Consider the following 23,677-nt stretch of genomic DNA (forward strand, 5'->3'; position numbering starts at 1 on the left):
CCCATAGCAAACAGCGTCATAACAAGCTCTGGAAGCAGCACTCGGAAGACAGCGTCCCCCAAAACTTGGATGGCTGTGGTGGGCCGAGTGCTTACCTGCTTGACAGTCTCGAGGTTGACCTGGATCCTCCTTGCCAGCCCACCTGTGCAGACCCCCTCGCAAACCAGGAGGCCGTGGGCTTCCACTACTGCTTTCGGCGCCTCTCCGACTCCTTGCCTGGGAACAGGGAATCGTTTTTCCAGGTGGAGGACCTGGAGAGAGACGTGCTTCTGGAGGAAGCAGATGCAGCAGTGTCAGCAGACCTCCCTTTTCTGGAGTTCTCTGACAAGTCGGAAGTGCAGAAGCTGAAGGGCAAGGAGAAGGCAGAGAACTCTGGCCTTAGTGAGAAAAACGCCAGGAGGAAGCCTGAGGCCAGCCTCCTGAAGGATGGAGCTGTGCCCAGGCTTGCAGTCCCAGAGGAAAGAGGCCCCGGAGAAGAGAAGCCCATGGAGAGGTGGAAACGGCGCTCGTCTGCGCAGGAGGAGGAGAGCAGGCAGAACTGTGAGAACCTGAACAACAACAACAGCAAGAGGAGCTGCCCTGAGGACTTTGAGGTGTGTATGGGACCGTGCTGAGGAGCTCGGTCGAGCACGGAGAGCCGAGCTGGGCCCGTCTCTGTGCGAGAGCGTGCAGCGCAGTCTCATGGCCAACGGCGAGCTGTGTTCGGTGCTCCTCAGGAGTTATTCAGGAGGGCATGCCGTATGTCCGGGCTGTTCGCCCACTCCTTGGATACGGGAGTCCGTTCCGGCATGTTCTCCCTTCAAGGAGAGCCCTGTTCAGATGCTGCATGATGTGATATCCCCTGAGCTGCGCTTTCCTTTCTGGGGAGCTAAGTAGCCCTTTTCTCTCCGAGGGGTGGACAGGCCTAACTGTTTGTGTAGCTCTGTCAACATGCGTGGTGCTTTACAAAGAACAAGACAGCAGTCCCTGCCCAAAGGGGCTTTTGATTTCTGGTAGAGTGTTCATGGGAAAACAAGTCAGGAGTAAGGGGGGAGTGCCCTTGTTTTTTTTAAAAAAAGAGCTGCTCCTATTTCTTTTTCCCACTTATTTCAATGCCTCGTCCTAACCGAGGAGTTACACAACAGAGCTCCCACCCCCACCCCTCAATTTGGAAATTGAGCAAAACTAGCTGAATGGGCCCAATCAGCTCAGCAGCCAGCCATCACTGTCAGGCGTAAGAGTTCTGTTGCTCGTGTGGAACATGTCGACTCGTTCACTGGACCTTTCCAGACAGACTGGTTCCTCTTGCCTCCCACAGCACAGCCAGTGGGGAAAGTCCTGCATGTGGAGGTGGGGAGCTCGTTGACATCCAGTCTTGCTGAAAGCACAGCAGGCGCAAGACCACATTCACGATGGGTAAAGCTGAAAGGGCTGTTCGTGTGATTATGTGACCGCTGAGTGGCTAAAGCCTCTTCCATGGGGTCTTCTGCCTCCGAAGTTGCCCGCCTGACCACTGATTTGCTTGTTCAAGCCCCAGAGCCAGGTGCGGCGGGGGCCCCACAACCCAGGAACTCTCCCATAAAGCTGACAAAGGCTGCTATTTCTGTGACCGCTGCTTTGAAAAGGCATCTTTCTGTGGCTTTGTCTAGCAGGATGACGGAAATCCTGATTCATAGGGAGGAAGTTGGACACTGATGTTGGTTTTCTCCACTACTGTGAGCATGCTGTTTTTAGTAGCCGTACTGGTGAGAGGCCTCTCAGAATGTCTGTTCTTTTTAAAGGAACAGGTTTCTCCTAAGTTCTCCTAAGTTCTTAGCACTATAAAGTATTTCACACCCCTCCTGATACCCAGAGAGGGAGGTTGGTAATAGCTTTTGTTTTGTTTTACTGGGAAGGAAAAGCTGAGAAATTCCCACTTTCTGAGATGGACTTGTGAGCCTGGTTCTCCTGAATCAGTCTCCCTGCAGATCCCCTTTAGGTGGTGCTGTCTCAGTGCTCTGCCTTGGCTGAGCAGAACTGGATTCATGAAATCAAACCCTCAAGCAGACAAACAAAAATGTCTGTAATTTTCTACTGACTTACATAGCAATTCTTAGATTGTGTTTGCCTCACAAGAGGTTATGCTGATCATTGTTCCTGTTTTATTTTGGCGTGTTAGGTGAACCAAGACTAAGGATTTATCAAGGCTGCATCTTCAGCCTTGAACCCCCAAGTTGCCCAGGTCCAGGCCCCAGGATTCTCTCCTCTGGGCCACACCACCCTTTAACACAGCGCCAACTGCCTAAACGGTTGTGCTTACTGTGAATGTGGCTTTCCTAGTCCTAGAAGTTTCACTCTGATATGCAGGAAACCCAGAGCATCGCTGTGCATTGAGCTTTTATGTTAATATGTAGGGGACCTTTTCTTCTTCTTTTTTCATTGTGTGGTCTGCTCTGTGGCCCCATACTTCACCCGATTCTGTTCTTAATAGCGTAAGAAGATCGCTGTTAAATCCAGCCAAAGGCCTACCCAGTCCTGGCCTATTTCACCTGGGGCTCAGCAAGCCAAGGGCAGCCCAGCAGGCATGTACTGGGCAGGCAGCCAAAGCAGGAGACCAGTCAGTGCTGGCCGGGGTGGGGAGGGGGAGAGGCTCCTGGTGTGGCTGATAGGTCACAGTGGTGCATGCCTGATCTAGCCCAGCATCCTATTTCTGAGAAGTACACAAGCTACAGGGCATGAAGTCAACGGCCTTGTCCTCTTGTTTGTCTCCAGCATCTATTAATTCTGAGGTAGACTGGATCTGAATGTGGAGGCTTTAATCAGCTATTGCGGCTACTGAATAACCTGATTGATCCGCCATACATTTTAAAAATTACTTTTAATGCAAGTATGTATAAAAACTGCTGGTGACAAGTGCCATCTTTAAAAAGGCACACTCTCTGATGTGAGGGAAGTGGAGGGAATTCCTCTTCTAAGGTGATCCAAAACCAAAAAGCGTGCTTCCCCCCACTTCCCCTCCAGACGTATTGTTTTTTTCCTCATATGCAGGTCTGATTGATAGGCTGATCGGCTAAAGCTCATACAGTTAATTGACTAAAGTTTCTTAAATTGGCTGGCAACCATCGATAGACCTGTGTCCTACATTCACGTCCTGTTTGTAGCCTGGCTTCTTAGTTCCCTGTTCTGTCCTTTTCAGCACGATGCCATCTTTGGAATCCTCAACAAAGTAAAGCCTTCCTACCAGTCTTGTGCTGACTGCATGTATTCCTCCGGGGGCGCCTCCACTGAAGCCTTTGGGGAGTCGTGTGAGAACTTGCATCTGGTCCCTCCGTGCCGCAGTTCTACAGTCTGCACGCAGCCCTCGTTCCTCTCACATGGGACGCCTATGTTTTTGGAGCAGGCCTTCTGCGAATCTCCTCTGAAGGAAATCCGTGGAACAAAAACCAACAGCTTGCCTTCGGTGCTGGTGGGGGGTGATATCGATCCTGGTAAACCTGCAGCTGGTTGGTCCTGTGCTGCTTCCGAGAAGCCCAAGGATGGACCAGAAACACTAGCTGGGGCCTTGCCGGGTTCAAGAAATTCTCTCTGCGAGAGGAGCCCCGTCCTGAACGATGGGCTGAAAGAGGACTCCTTGCTGAGGAGAGACACCCGGCCGACAAAGGACCTGAAGTACTTGCTGTTCAGTAAAGATTTAGAAAAGCCGACCACCAACAGCTACTTGATGCAGCATCAGGAGTCCCTCCTCCAGCTCCAGAAAGCAGGCTTGGTTCGGAAGCATACGAAGGAACTGGAGCGCCTCAAGAGCCTGCCATCTGAAACGGGGTTGCAGGCAAAGGAGGGCCCAGGGGGCCCAACTGACATGACCATTCTGGAGGAGCCCCAAGAGCTGGTGGCCCCTCAAGGTCAGCTGCCTCTTCTTGGCAGCTCACCTTTGGTTCCTGAAAAGGCAGAAAATGACACTAGGAAGCTGCAGAAAACCCCACTTGTAGGCGGAATGCCTCATAAAACTTCCACACCTGTCCTGTGCAAGCTGGACCACATGAGCAGTTTCACAAAAGACTTCCTCAAGACCATCTGCTACACACCGCCATCTTCAAGGAGTTCCAACCTGACACGGAGTTCCAGCAGCGACAGCATCCACAGTGTACACGGGAAGCCCGGCCTGGTGAAGCAGCGGACCCAGGAAATTGAAACCCGGCTGCGGCTGGCCGGCTTGACTGTCTCGTCGCCTTTGAAGCGTTCCAATTCTCTTGCCAAGCTGGTGAGCCTCAACCTGTCCTCGGAGGACCTAACGGGCGATGTGGACTTGTCTGTGCTGACGGACTGGAGAGAAACCAAATTGAGCGAGTCTTCGGGGTGCTGCGACTTCCACCCCTCTTTGAAGAACATAGAAGTGGGCCCCAAACCATTGGCAAAATCCACCCTGGGGAGGTTGAAGAGCACACCTTGGATGGGAAAAAGCTGACATATTTGTAATCTTTTTAAAAAACTAGTTACTTTTATTTTTGTCTGTACTAAATGCAGTTTTATCAGATTAAGAAAGAAGAGAAAGTTCACCCCCCTTTCCATGTGGTGCTGCAAGCAAAGGGATGGAAAGTGCGGGAGACTCTCTGACAAGGGTGAACAGCCCAAGGAAAAAGGTGCTTGTAGCCTTCCGGCTTGGAAGGCAATTGCATGTGTAACTTAGCCTCCTGTTTTCTCTAGAGCGGTATAGTGGCAACCTCTCTCCCTACATGCCGGAAAACCTCCTTGTTCAAAAGAATTGCAGAGATCTTTTTCCGCAGCTCAAGCCAAGCACAATTCTTAGTTCAAAGAGGCCCTTGTCGCAGGAGCCTGAGAGGGCAACATAAAAATGCTACCTCCATTCTTCATGTATTTATCTATATCTATATATGTGTATAGTTGGGATTTTAAAAAATCTTCCTCTGAAATGGATGCTTTTTTAAATAGTCATACTTCAGTCATGCTTGGCAATACTGGGTGTAAAGATCCCAATGACCAAGGTCCAGTTTCAGTCCACTGAGCACTAGCTTTTCTGTGTTGGCTTTATGAGTCTGGTTGAGTGAGAGTTGAGTTGCTTTTGTAATGTGGGTTGATCATCCAAAGCTCCATGTCTCCTTGCCTTAGGTTATAACAGAGAGCTGTCTTTTTAGTCAGGTGATTTTGCTGATGCAGTTTGTAGCTGTTCCATTGATGCTGATGGGATGGCGACCAGGGGCTCTTGTTGCAAATATGTGGACTGGATTCAGTGTTGTAGCCCTTCTGAGTTTGAAGCTTATCATAAAAGCTGGTGATGTCACAAGTTGCTGATCTCACATTGAATAACAAATAGGGTGTCAATGGAGAGCTGTTGGGGATTTTTTCCTTTGCTGTTGAAATTGGGGGAGTTGGTGCAGGTTTGCTTATTTCCCTTTGGTTTGAAGTTTAGTAAAAAGTAAATAAATTGTGTGCTTTCTTCAACTTGCAGCAGAAAGAAGCAAGCTCTGGGTCACCTCAGGAACAGATTGTGGTCTTTGCCAGCCTCCAGAGCTGCTGTTCGTGAATTGACGCTTTACACAGCGTCGTCCACTTGGGTGGGGCGTTTCCTTTTTTCTCTTTGATTGCCTCGGTGCCATGGGAATGGGGTGGGAGGAGAGTAAGGAACCAGGGCTGGGCGGGTGTGTATCTTGCCTGTTGTATCATGGGTCAAAAGTTACGTGAAATAACTCCTTGTTTTTGTCAAAGTCTGATGTTGCTGCAGGTCCTACTGATGGAGGCTGAGTCTCTTTGGGGCTCAAAGACAAGGTCTGACCTGGCTCCTAAACACCCCTGAGGGGACCCCACGCATGCCAAACGCAGTTGTGGAGGGTTCCCTGAGCAGTGTGATCTGAAGGGCCAGGAAGGATTTATGTTGGATCACACTTGCTCCCATACTGAGGTCCCCTGGCCTTCCTCAGACCCACCGAGAATGGGGCACTAAGAGGAGAGATGGTTAGCTTTTCCCATCCTAAGAGGTCCTTAGACCCCTTTCCTTGCGAGCAACACATCACGCCAAGTGTTCAAGACACAGGCTAGATATGAGTGTTGAGGAGGGTCAGAGAACTTCCAGTGCTGGTTCCAAAGCATTGCCAGGAGGCACTCATCCAAGTGGAGCAGAGGAACCCTGGCCTCAAGCATGTCTTCCTCATGACAAGTCAAGGGCCAGACAGAATGTTCTCTGGCCCGGCCCAACAGCCAACAGGGTGGTTGACTGGCAGGCTGATGCTTTACAGCAGACTGTATAGAGCTTGCCACCTCCTGCTCACCACATTGACTTAGGGCAGCTGTTCCCAAACTTGGGTCACCATCTGTGGTCTAACTACAACCCCCATCATCCCTAGTCAGCATGGCCAGTGTTTAGGAATGATGGGAGTTGTCACCCAAGCAATTCCTGGGGACCCAAGATTGGGACAGGCAGGAGGTCCAGTTGGGGTGACAGGACTGCTGCTTGAGGGGCCCTGTGGCCATCCTAAGTTCTTCGGCAAACCAATGTCCTTCTCTACCTTTTGAAGGCGATGGTGGTGCTTCAGGTTGCATGGGACAGGTTGTTGGAGCACAGGGTCCCTTCTCCCTTTGCCTCTTAACATGGTAGAGATTTCTGTTGCTGGTTTAGGGGCACCTCAGAAAGAGAGTCTGCTCAGGCTTTAGAGACTGTTCCCTTGTCAAGGAAGCCCTCAAGGGTGAGTCATTGGGCACCGATTTCTGGACCCCTTTTCTCTTTGGTGCGAGTAAAACATTAAGGCAAAACCTGAGAGGGCAAAAATGGTGACTCAGATGAAGGGGTGTTACATGTACTCAGATAATAACATACTGTTCACGAGTCATTGAATGTTTCTCTTCCTATCTGAGTACAAAACAGACGTGGATAGTGTACATCTGTGGTTCTGTTTAATGTCAGATATTAAATGTGAACATTCACTTCTACAGTGTAATACATTCTCTGGATCCCTTTGGTCTGTGTAGGGGAGTCATGAAAAATACATTTTGAAGAAAGCCATAATACTCGAGGTCAAATGTGAATTGTCTGTACTGCACAAATGTTGGTGTCATGATGGAAGTTGAAATCAGGAGCAATCTCTGAAGGGCTTCAAGTGTCGGCTCTGCTAGTCTTTGCTGCCCTTGGAAATTTCATCTTGTACCTGGGTAGCTGGCTTCCGAAAAGTTTATATGATGTGGGAAAAGGGATACTTGTTGTGAAAGGTGCTTTTTTTTAGGAACAAAGAGCAAGTCTCTTTCAAGCACTGTGTAGGTGGAAAATGTAAAGAATTTCTTTGTCAAGAAATTCTGAATCAGTTTCAGAAATTCTCCTGAGCTGTGCTCAGCATATTTAATCTGTAATCCGCAGTCCTCAAAAACATGGGGGCCTGTCTCCTTATAGTACAAAGATCCTTATTCCTGGCTGACAGTTATCGCAAACTCTCCTCTGGTGTATCTGCTGACTAGCAGGCTCACTACAGAGAGAATCCATTGATGGCTACCCTACCATCACCTCTGGCTTTCTTAATTTGGGAAGTGGGAGGCTGATTGCACAATGCCACTTCATGCCTTCCATGTCCAAGTACTGTAGATAACATGTTCAGGGTTCAAGACTCTTGCTGTGTGTAGCATTAAATGCAATTAGTATTACTTCTTTATTTGTCCCCTGCTGAATGTCAATGTAACTACTTGTGTATTTGATGGCCATACTGGGTTTCTGCAGAAGCGGTCACCTGTGGGATTTACCCATTCTGACTTTTGGCCCTCCCATCTAGTACGCAGTGTGACAGCTACTATAAAAAGTAGCCCTCACTTTTTCTTTTGGTCTCACCCAGCAAGGCAACCTGCCAGCCGATATCTGTAGCCACAATAGGCTGGGAAATGCACAGGTAGCAGCAACTGAGGGAGGAAGCAAATTGGCCCCTCGCCTGCCTATATTCGCTCCTCAGTTGGCAACCTGGCAGCATATTTCTGTGAATTCCATCACCACCTTTGAGCCATGTTTCCATTGTGGCTTTTACACACAGTTCTAGCTACATCCCAGGGCCCTGCAGCCATTCTCGGTTTGGAATGTCAGAACGCTACTGAGCAAGGAGGTGTTGGGCTTCAGCCAAATTTGCCAGCCGTTGCTGGGGTGAGTGCGTTGCTAAGCAGGGGCTGGTGTTCCCAATTACGTTGGGCGGCTGCTGATCAAGCAGTGGTTTCCCTTACAAATGTGGCCCTTTTCTTGGGTCGTCTGGCTCCCCACCCCCTTCCTTCTTTTGTGCATGCTACATTTTGGAGACGTTTATCTGTCTTCATAATGTGCATCAGGAGCCATAATTTCATTGTAACGGAATGGGACTCTAATATATTCCCCCGGGCATCAAAATCCACCAAGTGCAGACCTTGGGGAATCTTGACAAACTGTGTTGTACTCATACACCTTTAAACCAAGCATGTAGGAACCCTACTGAAGAGTCCTGTTTTCTCCGACTTCTTCTGTGCCCCTTGTTAACATAAGTTGTACCACTGCTAGAAAGAAAACATCCAGAAACGCTCATCCTTGAACATCAGGCACATTTAAGTTTAACGATGTAACAAGCAATCTTGTTATCCTTAAGTTATGACAGACTTGGCTAATATGAGGATTTATCCCATGGTCCTATTGCTCTTCTCATGAGGGCCCTTTCCAGGGAGTTAACTTCTAAGGATTTATTGCATGGGCCAAATATTCCCCCCTTTTTTTGACTTATGGAAGACTGCTGTATTTGATCCTCCCTGATCAACTGGAGGTCTGCTTAGTGTATCTCAGGTCTGCATTGTCCTTTTTCAAGCAAAAGAAGCAAGCAAATGTTTTTCAGCCAACGGGAAGTACCTAGCCTTTAGCATGCCATTTCAAAGATTGTGGGTTGTTGTTGTTTAATCTCCAAACTAGCAGAAACTTGGCCAGTTTGTCTGGGCCAATGCATGAAATGGTAGCTGGTTTATCTTCTTCCATGTATTGGTGGTATTTTTTTCCTTTTAAAAAATAATAATGGAGTGCCTTGCGAATAGTTTACAAATACTGTGTATTATGTGAAGCTTTTACTCCGTTCGTTTTAGTACCTTTGGTGTTTGTGATGTCAGTACAACTCAGTATATAATTTTTGTATACAACATGCTTGGTTTATCCAGTCGTTTGGCATAGCTAACCACTGTCTCTTTTGCTATCTGAAAAGCTGCCAAGAACAGTTTGGAGCTTCTTCTTTTTTTTAAAGCTTTCATACAGACCCTCTTTCCACACGTTGCACAATTGTTAGATTAATCTATGCAGCAATAAAGGCATCCAGGGACTCCAGAAGGGCTTCCCAAAGATGGAAGGCATTTGTCTGCCCCACCTGGTGGATTTGGAGCCTGAGCTCTGTGCCAAGGTGTGTCCCAGCTTAAAATCTGAAATGCACAAATGGGCACTTTTAATTCCAGCCTATGCTCTTCCCTTAAGTTTTTTTTTTTTTTTTAAGTAGGACCATTTTGTTTCTTGTTTCTTGCTACCCAGGTAGCCTCAAGGTTTGTGTTGCCAATGTAGGTTGGTGGTCCCACCAAAGCGTAAATTGAAGTGCGCTGGTCCGGACATTGATGGACCTGATTAACACTCTACACTTTGTGCAACGTGGTGTAGGGTCTCAGGACGATAAGCACCCACCACTGTTGCACAGGAAGTTAGGGAACAAGGCAACCAAGGGCAAGGAATCTGTTTTTAGAAGGAAGTGAGGGTAGGATCACCCATGACTAAGATGAAAGCATATACATTCCTACATGTATTAGTCTTGGTTTCATGTTACTTCATAACGCTGGAGGTGATGGGCGGACGGGTACATTCCCAAGGGCTGGTGCTCCAGTCTAGTAAGTGGAGGCTATTAGCAAAACCACCATCAGCTGAACTGGTTTTATCAACATGTGAAAGAACGAGCGCAAATGAGTAGCAATCCGCTGCATTACTGACAACAATGTTCCTGGTACATCTTTGTTTTCTCAATTCTTTTTTTAAAAAATATTTAAATACACACAGTAGGGCATGCATAATGCACTTTTTTTTTTTTTTACTTTTTGTCGGTTAAAGTGTACTGTATTATGTGCTTCTTGTGAGGAAACAATTAAAAAAACTTTCTTTACAAATTGGGCTCTTGCAGTCTTTGGAGTGAAGGTTCCCCACTTGTGCACTCAGTGTTTGAAAAGGTGTTTTGTAAAACTGGAGGTGTTGCAAATAAGCAGTCTTGCTTGACAAGAAGTCCACAAAAGTTACTAGCCCACATGAACCAACATGACTCAGTTGTGGCACATTGACAGCCTGAAAGGAAACAGAAAGAGCCAATTCTCTTCTAGCTTATAGAAGCTTAGTTGCCAGGATATAATTCTCACTTGCCCCAGGAAACGAGGTGTGCAGCTCTTTGACAGCCTAGCAAGGGAATCAGCAGCGCTCAAAAGACTTGCCTCTTCTGCCTCGTCTTTTACAACATCTGTAACCTGAGGATGGCAGGAATTTTGTAGGACCTTTTCTATCTAAACATGTATAGAGTTGCGCCCTTAGGGCTTTAAAGGTTAAAAGCAACACTGTGAATTGTGCTCAGAAAGCAATTGGCAACCAGCGCATATCTTTCAGGACAGGTGTAATTTGGTCCCGACACTGTGTACCGGTTGGCAGCCAAGCTGCTGCATTTTGCAACTGTTGAAGCTTCCATGCACTCTTCAAGGGTAGCCCCAGGCAGAACTTATTACAGTCGTCTACACATGATGTAACTGTTGTCAAGCCAGACCAATTCAGGAAGGGCTGCACTGGCACGCCAAGCGTAATTGCGCAAACTCACTCCTTGCCGCCGCTGCCACCTGAAGATCCAGGGACAGCCTAGGATCAAGGAGCACTCCCAAACCACAGGCCAGATCCTTCAGGGGGAGCGCCACTCCTTCCAGAACAGGCTGGATCCCAATCCCTGAGCCAGGCTTTCTACTGACCAACAACAGCCTCTTGGCTGGGTTTATTAAAATACCATTTTTTATTATTAATAAACTACCATTATACCATTTAAATAGTATAAAATACCATTTTATTATGCCATTTGCAATAAGATACAATCTTAAAATACTAGTAGTAGCAAATACCATTTAAACTTTCAATTAAAATCCAGGGAGAACAGACAAATTTTTAAAATCCTCTTAAAAGCAGCAACAGATGGGGCCGGCCATATATCTCAGGAATAGGGTAGGGGCCAGCACTGAGAAGTCCCCATTTCTAGTTCCTGCCCACCTTACTGATTTTGATGGGAGGTCAATGAGTACAGCCTCCAAAGTGAATCTTAAAACAGCTTCTGTAATCCTTGATCAGACCAAAGGTCAGTGTATTCTAGCATTCTGCTTCCCACAGTGATTCAGAAGCATATATGCAGGGGATGAAGGCAATAACTCGGACCCCCCATTGTACTTTCTCCTATCTGTTCTGCATCTGTTGCTAATTTTGATACCAGCTTTTTAAAAAAAACACGATAACCTGTAAGTTATCTTACACGATAACCTGTAAGTCTGCTCATTTAGCAGGGAACTGTTTGAGCACATAGACAGTATTGAAATATGGAATATAATATTGTATTTATCACAAATAACATTGACTCTTAGAAAATGGGCCCTAGATTTTGCAGCCAGGTGAAAGCAGGTATGTTTTGGATAATACCATTGTGTGATCCCCTGCCACAATGCTCTTTCATGTTCTTAGCAGGAGGCCAAATGGAGCAACTTCTTCTGAGGAAAGGTTGCAGTGTTTGGGGCTGTTAAGCTTAGAGAAATGGTGAGTAAGGGGAGGCATGATAGAGGTGTATCAAATTATGAATTGTCTGGAGGACAGGGAGAAGTTTTTCTCTCCCTCTCATACTACAACCCACTTGGGTAGGCTGACCATATTTCCTTGAGACAAAAACGGGATATTGGGATGACAAAAATGGGACGGGGTTATGTAATATTCCATATTCATGAAAAACCACAATATAACAAAACAACTGCAGCTCCCTTTGTGGTCTCTCAGGCTATGAGAGACCTAAAAAACAACCTAAACTCACTGCAAAAGAACATGGAAAGGGGCGCAAATGAATAACACTAATTTATTGCATATACACACAAAAAGCTAATAAATATACATATACACACAAAAAGCTAATAAATATACATATATAAAATACTTACAAAATATGACATGAGCAGTAAACAAATCTGTATGGCATACCACACTGAACACTCTAATGCAGGACTGCAGTGGCCCGACTGCAAAAAATCATAAACATACACCGAAAAGAAAGAACACCCCGACTGCTATCACAAGCTGGTATATGCTAATGTCCCACCGGAGAGTTCCACTCTAATAAAAAAAAAAATAGCTAACAGCCTGTTGAACCGAAATATGAGTCTGAAGAGTCTGAATCAAACTGAATGTAGGGCAGAAAGAGTCTCTATGGGTGGAATGATGGTAGAAATAACAGTAAGACTCACCCTCCTGGCTCCCACACGCTGAATGGGGCTTAGCGACTGCCTCTTGAATTCCCCGCCACCGCAGACAAGCAAGGGGGTGGTGTCTGATCATCGCTAGCTCAAGAAGCCTGGCCCTGACTGGATAAAGTAAAGGGAACTTCCTCTTTCGTCACACTAGTAGTTTTACCGCACGCCTTGATTAGCATAGGGCCTTATGATAAACGCGTTCGGTTTTTTACAAAAAATTAAAAACGGGACAACATTGACATTTATATTAAAACGACGGGATGGTCGGGAAATATGAAAAAAACAGTACTGTCCCGTTTAAAACGGTATGTATGGTCAGCCTACACTTGGGTCATCCCATGAAGCTAATTGGTGGGAGATTCAGGACACACAGTGCATAGCCAGTCTATGGAATTCACTTCTACAAGATGCAGTGATGGCCACCAACTTTGACAGCTTTAAAAGGAGATTAGATAACAAGGAGGATATGGCTGTTAATGGCTTCTAGTCGAGGTGGCTATATGCTGCCTCCCATATCTGAGGATGCATGCCTATTGCTGGGAACATGGGCAGGGCAGGTGTGCTGTTGCTTGTGGGTTTCCCCGATGTGTCTGCTTGGCCATTGTGGGAACAGAATGCTGGTCTAGACAGGCCTTTGGTCTGATGTAGCGCGGCTGCGCTTATGACACCAAACCAGCCCACACCGATGGTGCTAAAGGCAACTTACTGCCTTGCTTTATACTTGTAGAATCTTTCTTTGTTAATGTATGTTTTACCCAACCTGTGTGTGCCCTACATGCGTAGAACCCCACTGAAAGTGTGTCCAGCCAGAATAAGTAACTGGTGATCTTGGCTCCTTAGCTGTAAATCCTTGAATTAAAAAAACTGAATGCATAAAAATTTCAGGGTGAGTCAGCGTTGTTCCCTTTCAGGGGGAGCTGGCTTTTCCAGAGTCCCACCATATTTTGCCTTTAAAGGCGACTGGTCAGCGTTCATCTTCAATGTCTGGAAGGGTTTTTTTTTTTGCACTGCCTGGAATTGTTCTCATGCTGGAGGGAAAGAAACCGTCAATGTTTATTTTAGCGGAGCAACAAAGTTGAAGCCAAGGATTGTCTTGTGCTTCAGCGCCATCTCTCATTGACTATTAAAAAGTCATTAACAGGAATAAGGAATGCTTTTAATTACCTTTTGGAATTGAGGTGGCTCTGGGTTTTGAAAGCTGCACAGCCTGCTCTCACTCGGCTGCTACTCCACAGAGCGAGCAGCCCTTCATCTTTACTTGCCACGTTTGCTGACCTACAGCCCGGTGTGTGCTAGTCCAGGGGAGGGCCTGGAGCTCAGTGGTGGGGCACCAGCACGCTCAAGGTCCCAGGTTCAATCCCCAGCACCTCCAGTTGAAAGAACGCCAGGAGCAGGTCACGGGAAAGACTTGTCTCCGTCTGAGACCCTGGATAGGCACCGCTGTCCATCCCAATGGACAGTACTGGCCTAGAGAGGCCAGTGGTCTGACCTGGTATAAGGCAACGTTCGACATTCCTGACAAGTTGGGGGGGGGGGCTGGTGGTGGGGAGGCAAGGTGCTGGCAAAGGCCAGGCAAATAGCATCACTCCTTTTGCTCTGATCAACACAATACCGTCTGAGCCAGACGCTTTTCTAGAGGACTGAGCCTGACCACGTGATCAGTCCTGGCCTGTTGCAGGGCTCTTGTGGGTCTGAGTTCTTGCCCATTATCCTTCATGACTTTCTAGAACATTAGTTATTGGACGGATTAAAAATATAATAAATAAAAATCTAGCAGAGGTATGCATGTAATTGAAATATCAGCTCCTGCCTCCATCTCCCTCCCCTTTCTTTGTTCTTTCCCATGTTTTGTATTTTGATTTGTAAGCTACCCGGGGCAGAGACCAGTCCACGTCTACTTTGTGAAGCACCACGCACACTGGTGGTGGCATATTAACCATGATTTGTCAAGCTTAAGCTCCTGGAGCCTTATTCTCAGGCCCTTTAGGGGTCCCCGATACAGCCTGTAGCGTATCTGGTGCATCCCCCAGAGTTCAATCATTTTCAGGGCCAAAAATATGCAACCAGCAATGCTGGTTTATTCACATGCAAACAGATCCATTGCTGAAAGGGCTGCTTCAACATGCCATTTTTTTTAAATCACCTTAGCCTTTGGAGGCAAGCTTGCAACAAGTTACGTTCCATGCTATGGAAGGCAGGCAGACATCAGGATTTGACCATTGGTGCTCATTTCCAAAGCTGCCTTCCCCCCAGCTCTTTTTTTTGCAGTTCCCAGCCTGGGATATGCTCCCGGGACGGAAATGTTTGCTATGGGTAATGGTTGCCATCAGGAAGAGGAGCCAGTGTGGTACAGCGTCACAATAGGATGGGGAGAAACTTGCATTCAGATCCCTGCTCAGCTATGAAGCTCACTGGGTAACCTTGGACGAGTCCCTAACTCTCAACCTAACCTACCTCACAGGTTTGTTGTGAGGATAAAGTGGGCAGGAGAAGGGGAGAACCATGCATATCAGCCCAGTTTTTTATCCTGCAAGGGCAGGATAAAAAATCAGAATGAATGGATGCATATTCTGCAACGTTTTGGGGTGGGAAATATGGATCAGCCCTGGAGAGTCTGCTGGGTGAGGAACTGGTTCCTTCCACATGGATTTCCCCTTTCCCAGCTTTATAGTCTGTCGTGAGTTCTGAAGGCCAGTTTAACCTGCCTGGTCCCTACTCTGTCTTGCTTTGCTGTATGAATTCTTACACCTTGGCCTCTCTCCACAGATTGGACTTTCCTGCTGAACTCTGAGCTCCAAATCTGGATCATCCCACTGGTTTGCCTTCCCAGTTTCCTTCAGCTTGGTGTCCAATGTACTCTGTGTGCTTCTGTTCTACCAGCATAACCAGGACTCCTTCATCCTGCCCACATTAAACAGTGCACATCAGGCAAACACTGAAACGTGTCCCAAGTTGTAAATGCATAAAAAAAAAAAGTGTTAATGAAAAATGCCCATCAAGGGCAAAATGAAGAACTCCTAAACCTGATCAAGAAGCATTCTTAAGGAACACAAAAATGGATTTGATTCCATCTCGGCCATGTTTTAGGACAACCCCAGTCATTTCAGAGTGCAGCTGGCACCAGTTTAATAATGTAATCTCTTATGCCACCCTGCACGTAGTTGCAAACTGTTTAAATCCACACCCACGTCTCTGGGATTCTTGTTCCTTTTTTGGCTGATTATAGCATGCGCTGCTTTGGAAACCCTTTTCTGAAGAGCTCTGGGGCTGTAGGTGTGTTCAATCTAGCAACCACAGAGAGCTCACTGAACAACAGCAGTGTCGCTCTCTAGTGAGTTGCCTTCAGGGAATAACTGTGTGCGAGTGGACTGTGCTGAAGTGTGTGATATCAAATATCCCCCTCACCAAATTAAAATCTCACATCTGGAGGGCACCAGGTTGGAGAAGGCTGGTCTATGCATTCCACCACATCTGGGTCAGCTGGGATTTGAACAAGGATCCTTCTGCTCTGCTTGCTCAGGACAATTCGTGTTCAAGGCTGCAGAATGGAGGGAAGGGGCCTCTGCTCTCCTTTCCAGGTGCTAACAGGGCTCAGCTCCCAGCCAGCCCACTGGTTCTCCCAAATGCCTATCTGCAAACACTGGGTCACTGCCTGGCCAACCAAATATGCACAAAATGGTGGGCAAGCTTTTGAGATCTCCAGATTTCTTCATCAGCAAAATGTTACAAAAAGGGGTGGGTGGGTGGGGAAAAAAGCTGACTTGAAGTCATGAGGTCTGTAGGCTTAGATTTCAAAATCTACGCTAGGTTTTATATGTTAAAAAATGGGCTTATCAGGCATTACTTTGTTTCTTTGTTCCAACAGTCCTAGTAACCGAAAACCTGCATGGCACCTGGTAATGTCTGCAGTTGTTCCTCCATTCCACCATAAGACTTTGACTGTGCGGACATCATAACTTCAACATCAAATCAGCCTCCCCTCCCCCCCGGCGCCTCTTTCTGAGGAAGCTTGGGCCATGAGGTAATGACATGATCAGAGATCCAATGTCCGAGGAGGAATTTGAACATGTGTCTCCCACTCCAGGTCCAATACTAGTATATCTGCTACATGCCAAACTATTGCCAGTCAGATACAAACGGTAAGGACACACTGAGCGATAAATTGGCAGTAGTGATATGCTCTCTCTCTCTCTCTCTCAGTTTTGTATACTTTTCTCTACAAATAAATAAAATTCTCCATTAAGGCCATTCAAACTCTGAGCCAAGAAAAACTGGATTCCACACCAAGTAGAGATAATGCCAGTTAAGCACATTCACAGATTTTCTCTATGCATCATTTACTCTCGTGCCGTGCCATTGCCGGAGTGCTTATTCCCCTGCTCCTCTAGCCTTTGAGATTTTGGCAGCTCTTGCTCATGAATTTTTGTGCATCGCTTTGCTTCCAAAGTTTCCAGCCCAGCTTCCCCAACCTGGAGCACTCCCGCTATGTTGGACTCCAGCTCCCAATGATGGGAGTTTATAGTGGATTAAACACATCTGGAGAGTGCCAGATTCTGTCTTTGCTTTTCCTTTTAATGGAAACCAAGATACTCGGATGAATTCTGCACCTAAATAGGAACATAGGAAGCTGCCTTATGCCCCTCATCCAGTATTGTCGGCTTTGGCTGGAAGCTCTCCGGTCCCATCACCTGCTCCCTGATACTTTTAACTGGAGGTACCTGGAATTGAACCTGAGACCTTCTGCATGCAAAACAGATGCCTTCTCTCTGAGCTATGGTCCCACACGCTGTGCTTTGTGCTTTTTTCTGTGCCTTTGAGGAACTGCTGCATACCTCCCCCTTAACTACACAAGGAACTAATCGTGCTTCCAGACCAGGCCTTGATGGTGCTGTCGCCTTGCTTCATTCACAAGTTTTTTTCTTAGCACAGAAAATCAAGGAAGGAAGGACAAAATAGCCACACAATGCCTTCTCGTGGTTAACACTAGGACCCCTCTGTCTGGAAGCGCCCTAAATCAGTAGACGTCAGCAAAAGGAAGCCTTTGTGTTGAGTTCTTTCTTTTGTAAAAATGAGATTAATAAATAAACCTCTTTTGACCCAAGGCTTCTTCTCTTATTCCCAGAATCAGAAGGTAGCTGAACTTGTGTCCTTTATTCCCCCCACCCCCAAACACACAAACACTAGTGAACGAAAATACTTTATCATCAGCCATCATGAGACAGCATCCTAAAACTTGAGGATGCTCTGTGTTCCAGCGGCTGGTGAGTTTTATTTTTTTTTATTTTTCGTGCAAGGATTGCATGTTTATATCCTGTTATGAAGGTTGCCATGGCAAAGCCAGACAACAACCTGTGACCGGAGATATTCTTTCTCTATTGGTTGACTGGCAAGCGAGGGATTTTTCCACCCGTTCTTGAACTGGACGAGGGGAAAACAGCCCTGAGACGCACACGCTGGCACAGGGCTCTTGCACTGCTTGTGCTCCAGCTGACGTGGAGGGAGGAAGATGCTTTTGGAGGTGTTGCAGTAGCCATGTTGGTCCCCCAGAACAAGAACAAACGGCACGTGCAGCAAGGCCATCGTCCCGTAAATACTGTGCCACTGTGGTGATGTGATGCCTCCCCTGGATTTAGCCCCTAGGGAAATTCCATTATTTACTCCATAATATTCACAGGCTGCAATACTCTAGGACAGAGTTGGGCTACTTTTGGCCCTCCAGGTGTCTTGGCCCACAACTCCCATCTACTCTAGCCAGCATAGCTACTGGGGAGGGATTATGGGAGTTGCAGGCTAAAACATGTGGAGGGCTACAAGTTGCCCACCCCTGTCCTAGGAGGGAGGGCAGTCTAAAAATATTTAATAATAAATGAAAAGGCTTGGGCAAGTAACATGTTCATCTGGCACGAAACAGAACACTAGGAGGGTGCCAGGTGTGCCTCCCAGGGGAGGGAATTCCAGAGTCTGGGTAGGTGGGACGGCCCCACCGCAGGAAAAGCTCCGCCTCCTGTCACTCGAGCTGGCAGAATTTTGGGAGCTGCCTCCCACCGAGTCAGACCCTCGCTTCTCCCAGCTCAGTTTTGTGCACTTCTGCTTGCCGCCGCCGCCGCCGCTTTCCGGGGTTTCGGGCAGGGGTCATTCTCGTTCCCAGCCCTTCCTGGAGCTGCTGGGGATTGAACCTGGAATCCTCTGCATGCAAAGCGGCAGGCAGCTGCTCTACCACTGAGCTGCAGCAGCTGCTCTTAACACCTGGCAAGTGAATGTAGGTGGCCCCTTCGCATAACCTGGTCCCTGCTTAGGGCTCCAGAGGTCAAAATCAGTACTTTGAATTGTGCCAGTATACAGACCGGAATCCAACTATCTCAGAAAGAGCAAGATTTTCCTATTGGGACCAGACATCCGGTCCCAATTATGTTACGCTAACCACAGTTTCCAAATGGTCCTCCAAGGGCAGCCCTGTGCAAGGTGCTCTGCAATAGTCGAAGCAATGGCCACGTTCTACAGAAGGCATGGGGAAAGGTTTGTTGACAGTTTCACTTGTGAGGGAAGGATTTCTCCAAACAATGTGTCACTGACTTAAGGAATTCGGGAGCCCCAGTTGTGGTGATGGACGGTAGCATAATAGCATTGTTGTTGCTGCTGTTGTTAATCAGCCTTCTCAAACCTGGTGCCTTCCAGATGTTTTAGGCTACAACTCACATCATCACTGACCATTGGCCGTGCTGACTGGGGCTGATAGGAGTTGACGTCCAACATGTCTGGAGTACGTAAGTAATGGAACAAACCAACATCATTTCAAACTTAAGGATCGCCTTTAATACCTGGATGAAAATCCTTTGCAGTCAATGACTGCCTGAAGTCTGGAACCCATGGACATGACCAAATGCTGAGTTTCCCCCCTCGAGATGCTTTGCCAGGCCTTTACTGCAGCTGCCTTCAGCTGCTGCTAGTTTGTGGGTCTTTCTGCCTTCAGTCTTGTCTTCAGTAAGTGAAAAGCATGCTCTGTTGGGTGGAGATCAGGTGACTGACTTGGCCATTGCAGAACATTCCACTTCTTTGCCTGGAGAAACTCTTGGGTAGCTTCTGCTGTATGTTTTGGGTCATTATCCATCCGCAATATGAAGTGGCGTCCTATCAGTTTGGCAGCATTCGGCTGAATCTGAGCAGAAAGTATAGCCCTACACACTTCAGAATTCATCCCGCTGCTTTTATCAGCAGTCGGGTCATCAATAAACACCAGTGACCCAGTTCCATTGGCAGCCATACATGCCCATGCCATAACGCTGCCTCCACCACGTTTGACAGAGGATGTGGTGTGCTTTGGATCATGAGCTGTTCCTTTCCTTCTCCATACTTTTCTCTTCCCATCATTCTGGTACAAGTTAATCTTGGTTTCATCAGTCCAAAGAATCTTATTCCAGAACTGGGCAGGCTTTTTAAGGTGTTTGCTGGCAAAGGCTAATCTGGCCTTTTGGTTCTTGAGCATTACCAAGTGGTTTGTATTTACATTCATAAGGGTGTCTCTTGACTGTAGATGTTGACAATGACATGCCTACCTCTGCAAGAGTATTCTTGACCTGTTAGATGTTGTGAAAGGGTTCTTCTTCACCATGAGCAGAAGTCTGCCGTCATCCACTTTAGTTGTCTTCCGTGGTCTTCCAGGCCTTTTGCTGTTGCTGAGCTTGCCAGTTAATTCCTTCTTTTTCAGGATGCTCCAAACTGTTGTGTTGGCCACTCCCAATGTTTTTGCTATCTCTCTGATGGGTTTATTTTGTTTCCTCAGCCTCATGATGGCCTCCTTCACTCGCATAGACACCTCTTTGGACCTCATGTTGGGGGTTCGAGTGAACAGCTACCAAATGCAAATGTAACACTCAGAGCCACTGCCAGGCCTTTTATCTGCTTGATTGGTCATGGGGCACCCAGGAAACAGGCCACACCTGGCCATGCAGCTGCTTGTCAGCCATTCGTTCCATTACTTATGACCCCCCAACGATGGGTGTGTGTGTCTGCCACTGGCTGTCCTTCCTGCATGGTTAGTGCCCCACTTTGTCAAACCCCTTGAATTACAGCTGGAAGTCCTGACTTCACTCCCATCTGGGTGTGTTTCCTTTCAACTTCAATGTGGTGGTGTACAGAGGCCAACTGCCAAAACAGTTATCCTTGTTCCAATATTTCTGGCCCTGACTGTATATCACTGGCTGTGGACCAGAATCAGAATCTTAGAGTAGGAGGGGGCCATTTAGGCCATCGAGTCCAACCCCCTGCTCAGTGCAGGAATCCAGTTTAAAGCGTCTCTGCTTGAAGACCCCCAGCGACCAAGAGCCCACCACCTCCCTAGGCAGCTGGTTCCATGGTCTGACAACTCTGACCATTAGGATGTTCATCCAAAATCTGCCTTCCTATAACCTCAGCCCGTTATTTCATGTCCTTCATGCTTGGATAATAGAGAACAGGTTGCGGCCCTTTTCTATGTCATATCCCCACACAGACTCCTCTGCTCAAGACTAAACACACCCAGTTCCTTCAATCTGTCCTCATAGGGCTGAGTTGCTAGTCCCCTGATCATTTTTGTTGCCCTTCTAAATAGCAAAATAGTATACCCCCCCCCCCCACGAGTACCAGGTACTGGAGACCAAGGGGGAGGGGAGGGTTTTGACTCCATTCCCTGCTTGTGAGTTTCCCGGAGGCATCCGGCTGGCTGCTGTGGGAAAAGGGAAGCTGGATTAGCGGGACCACGTAGGGCTCTCCTCCTCATTCTCACATTGAGTTGACTTCATCGCCGATGGCTCTGTTGCCAGCTATTCACAATGATAGCCAAAGGCGGAACCTCCGTAGATCCAGACTGACCTGAAGACAGAGCTGGATTGCATTTGCTACTGAGACCCCTGGACGTGGCTTTGACACACCCGCTCCTCTTCGGCGAAGACAGATGGAACATGGATAATGAGGGGAATAAACGGAGCCGTTCACTTCTAGGTCAGGGGTTCCAGCTCAGCTCTGGGTGGTGGTGACAAGAAGTCATTAGCGCTGATGGCTGACACCGTCGAAGGACTGGGGTGCGGCGGGGTGGGAGAGCCTCCATCAGCAGGGCCTTGTGGACAAGGGCTTCTCACTGTGCAGGTTACTGCTGCTAAGTGGCAGCTTCTAGAGAGAGGCCAAAGAGGACCCTGGAGAAGGAGCATCATCTGCAATACTCCCCAGCCACAGGAGAGAGGGGTGGTGGAGGGGGAGCAGCGCTTTGTGGCTGGCTGCCGTTTGAGAGGCTCCCCTTGTCCTGCTCTTGAAGAAGACAGTGTCGTCTTAGAGCTGTCGGACCAGGGTCCACCAATCAAATAATTTAAATTGTTGTTTATGCATTTTTGCCCCCACTCTTCAGCCAGAAAGGCTCCCGAAGCAGCTCACATGAGAACAACTGAGGCAGTCCTTGCCCGCAGGCTTACAATCTAAAAGACGGGATGCGAAAGGAAAATGTGATCGGGAAGGAAGAGGAACACAAGCAAACTCAGGCACAAGTTCTTAACGTGACAAAGCTCTTCTGGAAACGGTTCAGGAGCGAGCGAGTCTGAGAATTAAAAATTCATCTGGGGAAGGGAAGGGAGGAAGAGAGTGGATTCCTTCAGCTGGGGTGGGGCGGGGCAGGAGGAGAAAAACGAATGGGGAGAATCATTCCCACTAGCCCAGCCAGGATGGCTAATGATTAGGAATTCTGGATGTTGCAGTCTAAAATATTTGGAGGACATCACGTTGAGGAAGGCTGTCCTTGTTGCTCATAGGATCTGAGAGAGGAGGATTACGGTTGGGGCGGGGGGGTCCAGATAAGAAGGAGGTACTGTTACTGGGTGATTCTTCTGCCCACATGAGAGATATTCAACCGGTTCGGGGGGGGGGGGGGCTGCACTCCCACAAAGGATCCGCTTGTAGTTTGGGGGTGCTCTTAGATCCAGCACCACCATTAGAGGTACAGGTGACCTCGGTGACACGGAGTGCCTTTTATCAGCCTAGGCTGATATACCAGCTACGATCCTATCTGGGCAGAGATAGCCTAGCTAGACTTATCCACACTCTGGTAATCTCTCCTTTGGACTGATGCAATGCATTATATGTTTCCAGACTTTGAAAACAGTCTGGAAACTTCAGCTGGTTCAAAATAGGGCAGCAAGATTGAACGAGTGCTGGCCGATTCGATGATGTTATATAGTGTTTTATAATCTGCACTGGCTGCCGGTCCATTTCTGGGCCAAATTCAGAGTGCTGGTATTATTTATTTATTTATTTTATTTATATCCCGCCTTTTTTCCTCCTTAAGGAACCCAAGGCGGCTTACACAATCCCCCTCCTCCATTTTATCCTCACAACAACAACCCTGTGAGGTGGGTTGGGCTGAGAGTCTGTGACTGGCCCAAAGTCACCCAGTGAGCTTCCATGACCGAGTGGAGACTAGAATCCAGATCTCCCAACTCCCAGTCCAGCACTCTCGCCACTACACCACACTGGCTCTCAGTACCATGCTGGTATTCTTACAAAGCCCTAAACAGCTTGGGGCCAGGTTACCCGAAGGACTGTATCCTCCCATATATACCTGCCTGGACCCTAAGATCATCCTCAGAGGCCCTTCTCCAGGTCCCCCCACCGAATGAGGTGGGTGGCTACCAAGGAGAGGGGGCCTTTTCGTTGCTGGCACCCCGGTGGCACCTACATTGTGGTGTTTGGGGCATCAGGTAAAGACCTTTTTAAATTTCCCAGGCTTTTTAGCCCTTCACTTTTAGAAATTGCATTAGTGTGGTTTTAGATCCTTGCAGTGCTGCTGGCTTTTATCTTAGTTACTACTTCGTTTTTACTCTGTTTTAAACTTTTGGTTTTATATTATGTTTTACTATGTTATTGGATTTTATGGTTTTAAGCTTTGTTTTGTAAACTGCGCAGAGAGGTTCCGCTCACAAGTGATACAGAAATGTAATAAATAAATAAATCCCCAGGCAGTGCTACTGCAATTTTTGGGTGGCAGCAGCAGGGTGGGTGGGAGTGTCTGCGGGCCACTAGAAACAGCTTGGCGGGTCACCTGTGGCCCACAGGCCACAGTTTGTGCACTCCTGTTATAAAGGGAGGTCTCATAACAGAGGGAAAGAAGAGGGACCCCTTTCCCCTTTCCTACTTTCCAGAATAGAACCCTCCACTACCACCACCACCATATGAAAATATAAAGCTCTGGTTTGCGGTTTACAGTCAG

General features: G+C 47.6%; 1 protein-coding gene across 5 annotated transcripts in view; it reads left to right on the plus strand.

Moving 5' to 3' along the window:
* The window catches only part of SSH1 (slingshot protein phosphatase 1), a 46,008-nt gene extending 37,544 nt beyond the window's left edge, over positions 1 to 8,464 (plus strand). For all 5 annotated transcript variants that reach the window (XM_084819577.1, XM_084819580.1, XM_084819582.1 and 2 more), the window contains 2 exons: positions 8 to 593; positions 3,155 to 8,464. In XM_084819577.1, the coding sequence (XP_084675703.1) occupies positions 8 to 593; positions 3,155 to 4,423 (1,855 nt within the window). In that variant the 3' untranslated portion in view covers positions 4,424 to 8,464. The remainder of the gene's footprint in view (positions 1 to 7; positions 594 to 3,154) is intronic.
* The last annotated feature ends 15,213 nt before the right edge of the window (positions 8,465 to 23,677 follow it).

Source organism: Heloderma suspectum, chromosome 13 (genome assembly GCF_057233095.1).
Source record: "Heloderma suspectum isolate Gila_16-S chromosome 13, 16-S_ref, whole genome shotgun sequence".
Taxonomy (NCBI): domain Eukaryota; kingdom Metazoa; phylum Chordata; class Lepidosauria; order Squamata; family Helodermatidae; genus Heloderma; species Heloderma suspectum.